This window comes from Peromyscus eremicus, chromosome 1, assembly GCF_949786415.1.
Source record: "Peromyscus eremicus chromosome 1, PerEre_H2_v1, whole genome shotgun sequence".
Taxonomy (NCBI): domain Eukaryota; kingdom Metazoa; phylum Chordata; class Mammalia; order Rodentia; family Cricetidae; genus Peromyscus; species Peromyscus eremicus.
In genome coordinates this window covers 130,512,045-130,528,952 of record NC_081416.1, presented here as the reverse complement: position 1 = coordinate 130,528,952, position 16,908 = coordinate 130,512,045, and the positions used below count along the sequence as shown (strand labels likewise).

Below are 16,908 nucleotides of genomic sequence, written 5' to 3'. Positions count from 1 at the left end.
TATATAAGAAAATCTTAGCAAAACCCCCTGACATTTCAAAACTTGTTTTCCTGTACTAGCTTAGAACAAGAGTGTATTTAATTAGTATCTACATTTTTTGTTTTTAAATCCCTTTCAAAAATGTCTTCATAGGTTGCAAAACTTAGAAATAAGGCAGGAACTTTCCAGAGGGCGTGTGCTCCGGAGCCTGCTGCACCTCTGCAGGAGCCTAGCCGCGCCAGCCCGGGCGCCCTGCCCTGCTGGGCAGGACTGCTGAGGCCATAGGGGTTGCTGAGACTCTAGAAACTGACAAGTTTCCAATGGAGAAGACTTCGAGAATAATCACCAGGGGAATAATCCTCTGGGGAGAGACAGAAGGATCATCACCAAAGGTATGTTGGCCAACAGTTAATTTGGTTCTATTATCAAATTAAGAGTTCTTCAGGGAACTGCAACTCGCTTTAAATTAGATGTGGGGAAGCTCATCTGACTAAATAGTTTATGTATGAGACACACTCACATAAAAAGAAAAACACAGAAGACAAAATGTCCTTAATTTGGGGGAGGATATATTCCAACTTGAGGGCAGGGTGAAGGCCTTTTAGTTGTGAAGCCCAATCAGGACATTTCCAGAGAGTTCGGCATGCCTCCGCACTGGACAGGACAGGGCAGGACGGGATGGAAGGGTCTGTTCCGTCTGGCTGGACTCTCCTGGCCCCACCACGCACGCTGGGCGACAGCAGGCCACTGCAGGGTTGAGCTGGCAGTGCTAAGGCTCTTGAGTGTTCATCAGCTCAGCAGGTCAAAAGTCTGCAGACACTGGGTGGAGCAGCAGTAAGCCACGAAGCCAACAGTTGTCCTCCTGGGGGATGGGGGAAGAGAGCACTGTTAGCTCAGGAGAAAAGCAGCGGTTCTTCCCCACTGGAGACAGCCTTTCTTTGTTAGAACAAGTGAGGCGGCATGAACAGCAGGCTGTGTTATAGAAACGTAGGATGTCAGATGCTGTTTTCAAGCCCAGGCAGCAGCAGGTGAGGCATGTGTGTGCATGTGTTCTTCCTCCAATGGTGGGGTTTGGATGACACACCGTCCCTATAAACAGCTAAGGGAAGAGCTTTTCCATCTTTCAAAGCCAACAGGGCCATCAAAGAACTCGAACTACATTCTCAAAGTCGCAGCTCAGGGCAGCGTTTCACATCTATATTCCCAGGACCTGGACAACTGAGGCAGGAGGACTGCTATGAGTTCTAGGGCAGCCTGGGCTACAGTTAGATCCTGTCTCAAAACAACAACAACAACAACAACAATATAAAAAGAAAATAAAAAGCACCACCAATTTAGCACAAAGCATACATACATACATACCGCAGCTTAAGTACTACCATTTGAAGGAGTTTATCCTACTGACACATTCACTCGGTGTAATTTCAGAGTCTGCATATGTGACTCGAAGGCCTTACATAACAGAGAAGCTCTTCTCAAACTCTTGCTTGGGTACCTTTGCATGATGACTCATGAGTTCCCTGGGGCTCCTCATGTGCTCTGGACAGTGCAGGCTCTTAGAGGCCTTCTCCTTCCACCCACAGCCATCCTCTGGTCAGGGGAGAGTAGTCTCTTGCTTTCACAGGACAGCCTATGCTGACTGTTCAGCACTTGACCCTAACTCTGCCGTTCTCTGTGGTCCTGGAAAGGAACTTCTACAGACTACCTTGTCAAAGTGTCAGGCAGAATGACAGTAAATGGCAAGACTCTGGAAGAGTAAGTGCTTGGAACATTCAACAGTTATGGCACCAAGGAGAGTTCACAGTCTGTGGGGGTGAGATGGCCTTTTCTGACTGAAAAGAATTAAAGACCAACCAACCAAACAAACACCTAACCAAAAACCAGATATGCTTAGTGTCTTCCAATCTCAGTTCAAGACACGGCAAGAGAATTTCTATGGTGACCCTAAAGGAATCATTTTCTCATGAGCTGAAGAACACGGCTGAAGCCCAATACAGCAAATCACATGTCAGGTAAAGGTGTTCTGACTTGGTGTATGTGTAAGTGTGTGTAGTGTGGGCGCCTGTTAGAATATGTACGGGATGCACATGTGTGCATAAATGTGTGGGGCCAGAGGCCGACACTCTGCATCTCCCTTGATCTTTCCACCTTCTATACTGAGGCAGGGTTCCAATTCAGCTAGACTGGCTGCTCGGCTCCCTCGGGGATTCCATCTCTGACTCCTGGGGGCTGCTATGCCAACACAGCTTTCTGTGGGTGCTGAGGATTCCAGCTCCAGTTGTCACATTTGCGCATCATCTACTGCTCCACTCTAGGAAAAATGACTATATGAAGTATCCTAAGGCAAAGTGAGGACAGGAACTTGAGGCTTTGGACAGAACCAATCTAAGAACCTGGAGCTTCTAGAGATTTCTTCATACTGGAAACGAATCAGTCCATCAGTGGACAGATTCTTCTAAGAAAATTAGTGTTCCTTCACATGAAAAGGTTTCAGCGGCTTCATGTAGGATGGCTGTCTGAAAAGGAAGTGCCGATCTATTTAGGCAAGAACTACCATCACCAATACTCAAGGCCTGCAGGGCCATAAAGAGTAAAATCCCAGCACCATCCAAGATCGGGAGGTAACACACACACTAAAGGAGTCTTGCCGTATTGTCCCTGTGAGAAGCTGGAGCACATGAGACCTGGATTCTAAGCACCTGAGCCAAAGAAACCAAGCAGACGGCTGAATTTGGCCAACAAGGGCACTTTACCTAGGCCCCGTGTTCAGTGTGTTACCAGATCATCAGGGAACGGACTGCAGATGCCTGGACTCAGTGAGATGATGAGACAAGAGGCTGGAACCCCTCTTTAGACCTTAGAGGGGGTAAGGCTTGGCGTGATGGAACGTCACAGGGAAGCCAGCAGGAGACAGAAAGAAAAGGAAGCAAAAGGATCAAAGTCACCTCTGAGATGTAGGTCTATTGTTCAAAGCCTTTATCAAGGCAGACAGAGATGGCACACAATTCTTCCGGAAACCAGAACTATCACTACAGATCTCACAGCTACTAAAAGCTGGAAGGGACACACTGACCATTTTGAATACAGAAACTTGTCAACCTGGAAGATCACTGTCTTGAAGATCACAAATGACCAAAACTCAACTTGGCAAGAGGAGGTAGACAGCCCATGGAAACCTATGACCACGGACAGAGCTAGATTTGTGATTTAAAAGCTATTCCATTACCGGATAGGTTTTTTGTTTTTTGTTTTTTAAGAGAATCCTAAATAAGAAGGCGTTTTAGCCTGACAGTGGTGGCACACACCTTTAATCCCAGCATTTGAGAGGCAGAGGCAGGCAGATCTCTGTGAGTTTGAGGTCAGCCCTGAGTGAGTTCTGAGAAAGGCTCCAAAGCTACACAGAGAAATCTGTGGTGGTATTGTGTTCCCCAAAATATTGTGCACCCTAATAAACTTATCTGGGGCCAGAGACAGAACAGCCACTAGATACAAAGGCTAGAAAATGGTGGCACTCACACCTTTAATCCTAGCACTCCAGAGGTAGAAATCCGTCTGGATCTCTGTGAGTTCAAGGCCACATTGGAAACAGCAAGGCATAGTGACACACGCCTTTAATCCCAGAAATCGAGCCTTTAATCCCAGGGAGTGGTGGTAGAAAGCCAAAAGGTATAAAAGGCATGAGGACCAGAAACTACAAGCATTTGGCTGGTTAAGCATTTGGCCTGGTTAAGCATTTTGGCTGGTTAAGCTTTTAGGCTTTCGAGCAGCAGTTCAGCTGAGAGCCACTGAGATGAGGACACAGACGCTTCCAGTCTGAGGAAACAAGACCAGCTGAGAAGTTGGCCAGGTAAGGTTAGCTGTGGCTTGTTCTGGTTCTCTGATCTTCCAGTTCACCCCAATACCTGGCTCAGGTTTGATTTTATTAATAAGACCTTCTAAGATTCCCTCTATATCTGGTCCCCAACGTGGGGCAAGAGACAGACTTTTATCAGACTGTGATTGCTCCAAACCACAGAGGAGGTACACACACACACACACACACACACACACACACACACACACACACACACACACAAAAAGTCTGCAGGGAACCATGACCACACCTAACAGTGACTTTGAAATCTTCAAAAAAAATGACAGGATTCTACACTGATGATTCCATATGGACTATGATAAAGCCATTAAGCTGACTAACACCACCAAAATATCGACTTTGGACTACAAACTACTCAGGACAATTTTGAGATGGCTAGCTGAGATGATCCAGCCTGACAGACTACTTGAACAAAGACTTGAGACAAGCCTTGCACTTTCTTAATATGCAGAGATTGAACAAATGATACAGGACTTGACAATTAACCCAAAAAAATTATTTTCAGGATTCCCTAAAGATATCTTCACCCCTAAAAAGCAAAAAGAAAAAGAGAATATAGATATGAGATAGATCATCGAATGTACTCTGAGAAAAAAGATAAAGAAATAATAGGATAAATGGGTAGATCACTGAATCTACACTAAAAAGAAAAAGGAGAATATATAAAAATGACAAAAGGTAGATTACTGAATCTATTATGAAAAGAAAAAATACTTTTAAAAAGGAACTACTTGTTTTAAATAAGATAAGTAATGAAAATTTGTCTGAATTTGTCAAATGTTACTGGACTGGACATTGTTATATATTAATGGAGTTTTTTTGTCTGAATCTGTCAAATGTTAATGGACTAGACATCGTTAATGTAATCTTGACTGTGTATATTGTATATACTTATTGGTTATAATTTTTCTTGTATTAGTTATAAGCTTTTTTAAATTTTAGACAAAAAAGGGGAAATGTGGTGGTATTGTGTTCCCCAAAATATTGTACACTCTAATAAAGTTATCTAGGGTCAGAGACAGAACAGCCACTAGATACAAATACCTGACTCAGGTTTGATTTTATTAATAAGACCTTCTAAGATTCCCTCTACATCAATCCTGTCTCAAAAAACCAAAAGAAGAAGAAGAAGAAGAAGGAGGAGGAGGAGGAGGAGGAGGAGGAGGAGGAGGAGGAGGCGGCATTTTAATACAATTTCCTTTACAGAAAAAGAAGAGTTCCCAACTCATGAGGACAGTATTATCTTGATTCACCAAATAAGGTGACTGAATATTTGAATGTATCAATATATCAACAAGCTAAACAAGGACTACCAAATGATCTTATCAATACTTACAAAAAGCATTTGAGGTGGGAGTAGTGGTTCATGTTTAGACTCCTAGAACTGGGAGGATAGGACAGGAGGACTCTCACGAGTTAGAAGCTGGCTTGGGCTATGTAGTGAGTTCTAGGCCAGCCAGGACTGCAGAATAAGACCCCATACCTCTAAAACAAAGAAAGGGCTGTAGAGATGCCTCAGAGGCTGAGAACACTGTTGTTCTTGCAGAGTGCCTGGATACCATTCCCAGCACCCACATGGTGATTCACAACCATATGTAACTCCAGTTCCAGGGATCCAATAGGCATGTACATTGTGCACATACATATACACAGGCAAATAGTCACACACATAAAGAAAAACAAATAAATCTTAAAGAGAGAAATAAAAAGAGACAAGGCATTTGACAAAACACACTTTTCACCCTTAAGAATTTTTTCCTATATACAAATACAGGAAATCCTCCTCAATCTGTTAAAAAGAGTATATTGAAAAGTAAATGCTGTTACCATTCTACTTAGCAATGAAAGAGAACATGGTTTTCCCTGAAGACGATGGTGAGAAAGGCAAGGAGTTACTCCCAAACCGCAGCACAGCTCTAGAAACGCTGACCACTGTGATAAAGCAAGAAAAAAGGCAACAGAAGGGAAGATATTATTTATTGGCAGATGGCAAGACATAACTGCCTATGCAGAAAATTCCATGTAATCTACAAAAATACTTCAAAAAACCCTAGTAAACTACAGCGTACAAGACAATTGCAAAAACCAAGTCTATTTCTTTATCTGAACAATGAACACGTGGAAATTGGAGGAAAAAAACAATTTTTGAGGACAGAAAGGAAACGAAATCTTTGGTTATAAACAAAGCATTTAGGATTTGTATGCTGATGTTCCTAGATGCTGATAAAGAAGTAAAGGCAAGGCTCAATCCGTAGAGACGCACTGCATTTCTTAGAAAATTCAGAACTGTAAAAACATCAAGTCTGTACAAAACGATCTAACAGGCTAGATGCAATTCTCATAGAAAATCCAAACACCAACCAACCAATCAACCAACCAACAAGACTCAAGAAAAAGCTAAAAACCAAAAACTAAAACGAAAGAAGCCAGACCTAAAGCAACTTCCAAGGGAAGGATAAAGTAGCGCTGTCACTCTATCTGTTAAGCCTATTAGAGCTGCAGTTTGGTGCTGGCCGAGAGAGACAGACCAATGAAACAGACCAGAATCCCAGAAAAGCTTCCCAGGTGCACTAGTAACAGGCATGGCTGACCTCGACTGTCAATCAACAGGATTTAGAATCACGGAAACAAACCCGTGGGCATGTCTGTTAGGGACTCTATGTTAAGTTAATTGAGATACAAGACCTACCTACCTCAAAGGGCAGGTGGCACCAGTACAAGTTCAAGGCTAGTCTGGGCTACAGAGTAAGTTTCAGGCTAGCATGGGTTACAAGAGACTCTGTCTCAAAAAACAAACATAAAACGAAAATAATTAAACCAGACAAACAAAGCTGTCTTTTAAAAAGTGAAAATGCAGTAAGAGAATTTCACTTTACTGCGCTCCCTTCCACGGTACCAGGAACCGAACCTAAGGCGGGCACATGCTAGTCAAGTGCTCTCCACTCAGCTGTACTCCCAGCTGTCTTTTTACTTTCACCTGGAGACATGGTCTTCCTTCTTATTATGTTTTCCAGGCTGACCATGAACTCACTCTACAGCCCAGAAGATGCTGGACTTGCAATCCTCCTGCCTCAGATACTCCCTGGTCCTGAACCACCAAGCCTGGCTGGAATTGTTTCTCTTAACTCAGGAAATTACATAAACTTCCTGTTAGATATTTTGCCCTTCTTGTAATTGTTTCTTTTCTCTTCTTTTCTTTCTTTTTTTCGATAGTGCTGGGGTGGTTGAATTCAGGGACTCACACATACTAGGCAAGCACTCTACTGCTGAGCTATGTCCCTGTCCTGCTGAATGATTAAAGTCAGAACTCTAGCCTTCGTTATTTCATTCAACATCAGAATACACACATTTGTATAAGTCACAAGGAAAATGCTTTCAGACACAAAAGATCTTAAGCATATGATGCATTTTGGAGAATTAGCTGATAAAACCAGACTCTTCCTTGTAAGATTTATTTTGAGTTGTAATTGTGTGTATGCATGTGCTTGTGTGTAGACAGGTACATGTGAGTACAGGTACCCTCAGAGGCTGAAGGCATTGGATGCCTCTGGAGCTGGAGTTACAAGTGGTTGTGAGCTGCTCAACATAGGTGCCGGGAACCAAACTCAGGTCCTCTGCAAGAGCAGTACACACTTAGCTGCTGAGGCAGGCTAACAAGGCCACATGTTAGCCAGATCCTTCATAGCAAGGATACCATCCTTAATACTGTAACCATCAGGCTTTTCAAAGTTAAGCTTCTAAGCAAAAGCAGTCTGTGACGGCCTGGGCCTGGCAGAGAGAGTGACCTGGAGGTGTTCTACCTGTGCTACCAGGACATGGCAAGGCTGCACACTTCTCTGCTTCTGAGATGCTCCTGTAGCAGCTGGCTGTGTCTGTTTACTGTATTAATGGTAGAGTTGTCACAAGTCTACTGGTGAATCTACCACCACCAGCACCAGCACCAGCACCAGCACCAGCACCAGCACCAGCACCAGCACCACCACCACCAGAGTGTGTGCTCACTGTGGCCCCAGAGGCTTCGGGGTTTTAGGGGAGGAACTGAGCTAAGCAATAGCTCCAGTTAGGAAAGACTGCTGACGAGTTACAAAGAACACAAGGCATTACGCAGCCGTCGAATCTGTGTGTATTCACAGCTGAGGCAGAAGAAAGAGCATTTGAGCTAGTTTTTCAACACACAACTATGATGATTCCTTATGAGATGAACCACAATGCCGCTGGCACAAACTGGAGCCCACAGGCATCATGAGAAATGTGGGATTTTCTCTCGTAAATGTGTTTCCTGATTAAAAATCAAAAGCATATCTTTGACTCATTACAGAAATTCAAGCCAAAAGAAAAATAATATTTATAAGAGCTGATAGGACAAAGTCCCACGCACATAACTTGTGGAAGAGTCACCTAGCAAACAGCTCATCATATACATCCGTCACATTTATGCCATCAGAGACTTTCTCAAGAGAACATCTCTGTGCAGAGCCAGAGGCTGCCCCAGACTCTGGGAGTGAGAATTAGGTGATTGAGTTACAGTAAATTCCCAGGACAGAGCACAGCACACACTAGGTGGTCTATCTGTAATTTTTGAATAGTGTAATAAGAAAGAAACAATTATCAACAAACAACTGCTGGGGAGAGACACAGGCCTGTGATCCCGGCTACCCAGAAAGCCGATGCAGGAGGACAGCAAGTTCAAGGCCAGTCTGGGCAACTTAGGAGATCCTGCCTCAAAACACAAAATGAAGAGTGCGGGGGATATAGCTAGGTCCAGTGCATGCCTAGCATGAGAGGTCCTAGCTTCCACCCCAATATGGGGGAAATATAAACAAAACAAGCTTAAGTATCTGTTGGGCATTTTTCTTGTGGGACATTTCATAAGTTACCTTAAGAGAGTGTCAATAAACAGGTTTCCTCTTAGAAGAAAATGAAATGCCCAAACATCCATGCAAACAATGTATTACCGATATTACTTGGCCTTATAGAAGGAAGTGATATGGATAACAGAGAAGGCAAGGAAATATGAGACATTTCATAAAAGACCAAACCAGGAAAGAACTGTCTGGAAGAGATTATTAAAAAGTAAGCCTCTGACAAACAGGAGAAGGGAACATTCCACTGGTCTGAAAATTGAAAGGAAATCCTAAGACCAAGACGGCTGTGCACCCCTAACAACGGGTCCCCGGTCCCGATCCCCGGGCACACTGGCCCTACATCTGCAGCACTCACGTAGTCACTGGCTGCGAGGACTCAGGGTGCCCACTCCACCCCAACATCAGCCTGAGCAGAGCCACTGAGCGGCCTCCTACCACAGGCCCAGTGGGCGCGTAAGTCAATGCACGGAGGGCTGAACCTTCTGAGATGCAGAACTAACGTGAAAGTATTTCAAGAGGTCATCGGCCTACTGATGTTTTAGCAATTAGGAAGTTTCAATTTCAAAATCAATCATTATACGTGACATGTACACACGTGTACATGCCCATAAACACAAATGTTCATGCTCATAGACAAAGTTCAGATGACATTATGTATACTTTTATGCATATATCTTAAAACATTCTGATTAATCAGATTTTTTTTTTTTTTTTTTTTTTTTTGTCTAGAGCCAGCACGATGGCTCAGTGGAAAAGGCACTTGCTATACTGGACGAGAGACCTGAGCCCAATCCCTGGAGCTCATGTCAAGGTGGGAGAACCAACTTCTCAAAGATGTGCTCTGACCTCCACAGACATGTTGTGATACCTGTGAACCCACACCCATGCATATCTCATGCATGCGCACACACACAGGCACACACATACACACACACACACACACACACACACACACACACACACACCCCTTAACTTCAAAGTTTTCTTCGTAGAACTGTAAAAACAATCCTCTGAGTGCATACACGGTTGAAAATTAAAAATGCAAGTGTGCCCTCTATGTTCTGGCTGTAGCTTCCCCCAGAAGCTAATTGCCGGCAGCCTGGTTGCCAGTACAATGTCATGGTTGGCAGAACCTTTAAGAAATGGAAGCTTCACTGTCATGAAGGGGTGACACCTGTGGTGGATTGAACAAGAATGGCCCCCATAGGCTCACGTAGTTGAACGCTTGGTCATTAGGGAGTGGCACTACTTGATAGACATTAGGAGGTGTGGCCTTGTCGGAGGAAGTGTGTCACTGGAGGTGGGCTTTGGGGTTTCCAATGCTCAAGCCAGGCCCAGTGTTTCTCTTCCTGCTGCCTACAGATCAGGATGTACAACTCTCAGCTACCTCTCCAGCACCATGTCTGCCTGGGTGCTGCCATGCTTCCCACTGTGATGATAATGGACTAAATTTCTGAATGTAAGCAAACCCCAATTAAATGCTTTCCTTTAGAAGAGTTCCTGTGGTCAGAGTATCTTTTAATAGCAACAGAACACTGACTAAGACATCACCTATCACATGGGAATGAGCCTGATCTCAGCTGTGGAATATGAAAGGGCAAGCCTGCCTGCTGCCGCGTCTTCGCTTCCTGCCTCATCACATGTCCTTCTGTCACTGAGATGCCACCACAGCTCACCAGACGCTAGATCCACACTTTTGAGTCTCTGTAACTATCAGCAGAGCAAACCTCAGTTCTTTATAAAACACCCTGCCTCGGGGATTTTGTTGCAGGAACACAAAACAGTGTTAGGCACCTCCTGACCTCAAACCTCGTAATTCCCAATTCCTCCCTCCAAGGGTAATCACATAAACAGTTGAACTGACATCCTTCCAGAATTTTTAGTGCATGTACTAAAATGCTTACAGATATACATATACATATGTGTGTTCTCTCTCTCTCTCTCTCTCTCTCTCTCTCTCTCTCTCTCTCTCTCTCTCTCCCAAGACAGGGTTTCTCTGTGTTAACAGCCCTGGCTATCCTGGAACTCACTTTGTAGACTAGGCTGGCCTTGAACTCAGAGATCTGCCTGCCTCTGCCTCTCGAGTGCTGGGATTAAAGGCATGTGCTGAGTGACTGGCTACACATGTGCATTCCAAAAGCAGTTGCTCAGAGTAGGGAATACTAGTTTTGCTTTTTTTTTTTTTTTTTTTTTGGTTTTTCGAGACAGGGTTTCTCTGTGTACCTTTGCACCTTTCCTGGAACTCACTTTGTAGACCAGGCTGGCCTCGAACTCACAGAGATCCGCCTGGCTCTGCCTCCCGAGTGCTGGGATTAAAGGCGTGCGCCACCACCGCCCGGCCTAGTTTTGCTTTTGAATACCATTTGAAAAACAGTATTCTCATTGTACAATACAGTGGTTAAAATGCAGAGTTGGAGGCTGACTGCTAGAGTTCAAATCCCAGCTCCACCATGAGACTAGGACTTGGTAAAAAGAGGATTACAGTTACGCCAGACCACATGGAAGTGCTGAGGCATATGATTCAACTTAGCAACAGCTGAGCAAGGAGGCACCTTAGACTGTCATATAGTGCGAAGAGATGTATTACAGGTTATCAATCTCCTTCCAAGCTGGAGCACCTGGTGCCAGGTCTTTTCTCTGCATCCTCAGGCCCCAACTGCACAAAAGCAGAGTTATTAACCACCAAACCCAAATGCACTTTGTACTATCTGCTATGCAAAACTGAACTCAGCATTATGGAGAGAGCCATGCAGGCGGTGTTTCTGAACACCCTGATGATTTAAGTGAGACCTTTTAGGGCTGCTTTTATGCCAAACTGCTTAGGCTATGGGCCTCAACTGTTTAGGTTAATCAGTCTCAGTGTTGCCACGGTTATTGTTTTTAGATGTGATTAATATTTAAATGTACAGAAACGAGTTAAGCAGATCACCCTTCCCATAAAGTTGACAAACCTCTTCCAATTAATCTTAAAAGCAAAGGTATAGAAGACATTCTCCCCAAGACAAGAAACCCTGCCTGCATCTCCCAGCTGCTACTCCGCAGCATCAAGTCCTATGAGTTTCCACTCTTAGCCCATCCTGCGGTTGTGAATAGCAGCCCCTCAAGTCTCCTTGCAACTCCCGAGACTCTGCCCTTCTTCTTCCCAGCATTCTCCCTGCCCCTAAAATCCTGCCTAGCCATCAGCCATTTGGCTCTTTATTAAACCGATCAGAAGGTACCTTGGCAAAGACACATCTTCACAGTGTACAAAAAGATTATTCCATAACAACTCTCTCTCTCTCTCTCTCTCCCCTTCTCATTCTGAGAGGAAAAAGAAAATCTCTCTGAGAACTTGCTACAGTGAAGTGTTGGCTTGCTGTAATGAAAACTGGGGAATGTGGAGAAGGTGCCCACCCTGGATAACAGGTAGAGGCTGGAAGGCTTTGAGGTGCATGATAGAAAAAGCCTATCGAAAGAAAAAAGGGGAATGTGGTGAGCAAAGACTGAGCAAAGATGGGGACTGCGGAGGGCAGTTTTACTGCTTCAGGATGCACAGCTGTCATGAACACAATGCCACTAGAACTCAACACTGAGCGTGCTCCTGGGAAGAAATAGGAACACAGCCTGGGAAACCAGGGGTGATCTCTGCTATGAGGCAGCATACTTGTGACTGAGTTGTGCTCTCTCAGGCAGAATGCAGACCTTCCAGGTGATATTGAAATAACTTATCAGTGGTCTCTAAGCCAAGAGCTAAATGCACCACTTGACCTCTTGTTGCTGACAGTAAGATGCAAGGGGAGAGAAAGCAAGCAGGGAAATTAATTGCTAAGCAAACATGAGGCAGACCTTGAAGATCTGTAAAATTCTCAAGCTTTCTTGAACAAAATGGTGAGTATGGTGTAGTGGTACAACTTTCAGCAAAGAGATCAGGTGTGCGACTGTGGGTCACTTCATCAGAGATGCTGCTGCCTCCTCGGTCTGGACAGGTCAAAGAAACAGTAAGAGGGAGGAAGACTGTAAGACATTTGGGTCCCATGAGTCAAAATGGGCTCAAGAGCTATCTTGGCTGCAAGCATGCTATGCTTGAAGAAAAGAATCAGCTCGAGGTGGGGCCATCTCAATTCTTTGGCTTACCAGGTCTGAGGGGCGGGGCCATTTTGCTACAGGGCCAAGAAGACAGAGAAAACATGGAGCCCTTGGGGACTTGAACTTGTTAGAAACTGGGATCTCTTTTTTCCTTTCAAGGGGGCCATGTGGCCTTCCACCTGTCCCACAACATACAGTGGGAAGAGAGACACTGTCTGCTTTCCTGTTTGCGGATGGAAAGGAGTTTTGCCTAGAAGGAGGTACAGTCTAAGCTCTGCCCATACCTAATTTAAACAATGTTTAAGACAAGAATTTGCACCTAATAGTTGATGCTGAAGTGTAGTGGCCCACAAAGGCTTCCTAGTGAGACCTTACTCAGGGTCAGAGAATCTGGGCTTGCTTTACCCAGCAGGGCTGAATAATGGGATGATTTGGCCATGGACGTGTTTACCAGGTGTTTGGAAGGGTCTACACTTGGCTGTATGGTGTGCTTTGATCTTGCAAGGGGGAGGTCTTTTGTCTCTCCCCTTGGCATATTATAAAAAGCCCTTTTGATTAAACCTCTGGGTGACTGGGTATTGACCCAGGGCCCTCCCAAAGCTATCCTGGGTCTCTGTCTTTGTTATCATCTATTTCTATCTTTCTACCTAATATTTCCTCACTCCTCTCTCCTCCACCTAAGAACCCTTCAACAGGTCAGAGCAGGACTCCGACAGACTCCCACACTGAAGGTGCTCAACATTTCTTCAAGTGTTTCTCAGCTATTTGTATTTCATCTTGAGAACTCTGTTTAGTTGTGTACCCTGCTTTTCTAAATTGGGTTAATTGTTTTCTTGATGTTCAGTTTTTCAGTTCTTTTTCTATTTTAGATGTTAATCCTCTACTGGGTGTATAATTAGTTAAGATCTTGCCATTCTGTAGCCTGCCGCCTTGCCTGAATGATGGTGTCCTTTGTCTCACAGAAGCTTTTCAGCTTCACGAGGCCCCATTTATTGTTGGTCTTAGTGCCTGTTCACAAAGTCTTTTCCTCTGCCATGAGTTCAAGACTACTTCTCACTTTCTCTTCTATCAGATATAGGGTATTTAGCCTTATGTTGAGGTCCTTGATCCATTCTGAGTTGGATTTTGTGCAGGGTGATAAATATGGATCTATTTACATTCTTCTACATGTAGCCACCCAGTTTGACCAGCACCAACTGTTGAAGATGACATCTTTCTCCAGTGTATATTTTTGACTTCTCTGTCAAAAATCAGGTGTCCAGAGGTGTGTGGGCTTATGTCTGGGTGGACAGGTTGGCTCATGTCTGTAATCTTAGGACTACGGAGGCCAGCTGGCTTACAGGAAACAAAACTAAAAAAGTGTTGGTGCTGAAAGAGGAGGGGGCTTTTACATACTGGAATGCAGTGAATTGTTTGTAAGAAAGGCATGGACTGTGCGTTGGGGGCTGGAACTACATGGTCTTCAAGTTCCTTTTCTAACAATGATCCTAAACCCTTGGAATCCTCTGCATGTTACTAACTTGACTGGCACCCCCAATGCACAATTACATAGTTTCACTTTTGTCCCCACCCCATCATCTGGGGAGACCTTAAGTGCTAAGTTGAGCTGGTTCCCAGTAGCTAATGACTTAATCTATTACGTCTATGAAATGTATTAGAAATTCCAAGAACTGGGTTTGGAGAGCTTCCAGGTAGTGGACCACCTGGTAGTAGAGGGCAGTGTATCTCGAAAAGCATGTGGTTTGGTACACTCCTCACATGCCTTGCACTGTGCAATTCTTCCCTTTGGCTGCTCATCAGGAGCCTCTGGAATCTCCTTGGTAACAAACAGGCAAACACAAGTGCTTCCCTGAGCTATGAGCTGCTCTAGAAGATTCACTGAACCCAAAGAGGAGGTGACATACTGTTAAATCGTCTCTACACATGTTTATATCCATAGCTTAGTGTTACTTTCAGCCATGGTCAGAGAAGCTTCAGTTTCCAGTGGGAAATGGTTAGCAGAGACTTCTAATTGGTCAAGGCGGTGAGAGTAAGTGACTCTTGAGTGCCAAGCCCTAAATGAAGTATCTATATAACTACCTCCAAGGCTCAGGGAACACTGTGGAAGAGGGTGTGGACAGACCGTAAGAGCCAGAAGTTAGGGAAGCCTGCTACGGAACGCTGTCTTTAGTGGTTGTGCCCATGAACTCAGAGCAGTGGTGGTTAAACCTGCACAAGACTGAGCCCAATAACCCACCCTTCATGAGGAATGATGTCACGGGTTCCTGGGGAAAGGGAATCCTATTTCAAGGTGATGTAGCCACTGTTAAGTTGTCCTTCCTCAAGTAAATAGCTCCCACCCATGTTCATACAAGGAATCCCAATTAAAAGCAGTAGATCTCTCTCTCTCTCTCTCTCTCACACACACACACACACACACACACACACACACACACACACACACACACGGACATTAACATAGGGAGATTTGCTGAGAAGATAAAGGGGATTAGACATAGAGAGAAGGGGTTAATAGGACCACAGAAGAGTAGTGTATGATCAAAGTACAATATACGAATGTACACACACAAAATTGTAAAAAAAAAAAAATTAAATGTTTATAAAAAAAGTGAAACTTCCAGGTTTTTTTTCATCTCAAATGTGCTAGAGATTGTTATAAGTACAGCTTTCTCTTTTCCAAATTCCTTATAAACGGTCCCATCTCCTGTTATCTCAGAACGTGACTACTACGAGACTGACTTGTGTCTCTTCCATATTCATATACTGAAGCCCCAACCTCCAAGGTGAAGGTATGTGGAGCCTTTGGGAAGTATTTCAACGACATCATGAGGGTGGGACTCTGACATGGTTATGCCCTTGTAGGAGACATCAGATAGTGCTGTCTTTTCTGTTTCTCTCAGTAAGAAGCTGGCTGTCTGTAAGCCAGGAAGGGAGCCCTCACCAGACCCCAAACAAGCTGGCACTCTGATCGGTGACTTCTACCCTTCAGAATTATATGAAAATAATTCCTGTGATTCAAGCCACCTGATCTGTAGCATTCTGCTCCAGCAGCCTGGGCTGACTAGCACAGAAACCTCAGTTCGAAACTGTCCTTGTACATATAATAATTAAAATAAGGTCACTGGGGTAGCACTGAATCCACTGTGGCTGGTGTTCTCCTGATAGGGGGCCATCTGAACAGGCAAATAAGTACAGCGGGATGATGATGGGAGTAGGAACAGCGACAGGACAGCCATGCAAAAGCCAAGGAGAGAGGACTGGACCAGGAAGAGCCTCCTTTCAAGGCCCCGGAAAGACCCAACTGTGCTGACATCTTCATCTCCGGCTTCCAGCCTCTAGACCTGAGACAACACAGTTGTGAGGTTGGCTAGCTTGTGCTGTCTGTTCACACCAATGAACTAATACCACCTTGAAAATGGGGTAGTCACTTTCCTGTTAGGAAACAGAACATGCGAGACCCTTTCATGCTTGGGAAAAGCCAGATGTGTGTTACAGTCTAATAAATGATACATTAACTGCAACCCTTCAATTTTAATAAATAGATGATAAAGTTTTGGAAATGAAAAGTTGTTTTCTATAGCATCCAAAGCCATGAATTTACTAGCTATTCTTCCCCTGTTACATATATGAATGTTTAATACTTACAGCTTATGTGAAATATTGTTAATTTGTTAACTTTAGGAAGAGACTAACACTTCTATGGACATTAGTATTTTCAGAGAACAGTCAATATGTTCTCTTTTAAAATAATGCCAGATGTCCACATGACTTGAGAGTCTGGCTAATAAAATACATTGTTTTAATGTAAACTAAACTAAATACATTATAAAACATCAAAATAATATTATCTAAACCTTTTAGAGTTTATGGTACTGAAAATATTTACTCTGTTTCTAACAATAACCTACTGGAAATTTAAGCATTTGGGCTTCACTTAGAAAGGAAATACTATCAAGCAGGGCCCATGCTCCTGCCTCAGTGTCCCTCGCCACAGGCGAAGGAGTGCAGGCTGCTGGATGAGATGAGAGCCACAAACTCTCAATTCCAGACCCCAGCAATGACCCATGGACCCCCATGCTGATGTCACGGTACTTCATCCCTGCATAAACAAGGCCCTGGCTTGTT

The 16,908-nt window shown here is 44.1% G+C and overlaps 1 protein-coding gene across 2 annotated transcripts in view; it reads right to left on the bottom strand.

The window, feature by feature from the left end:
- Nucleotides 1–531: 531 nt before the first annotated feature.
- The window catches only part of Lrrc28 (leucine rich repeat containing 28), a 134,706-nt gene continuing 118,329 nt past the window's right edge, over nt 532–16,908 (bottom strand). For both annotated transcript variants that reach the window (XM_059273088.1, XM_059273092.1), the window contains one exon: nt 532–841. In XM_059273088.1, coding sequence (XP_059129071.1) covers nt 769–841 — 73 coding nt within the window. In that variant the 3' untranslated portion in view covers nt 532–768. The remainder of the gene's footprint in view (nt 842–16,908) is intronic.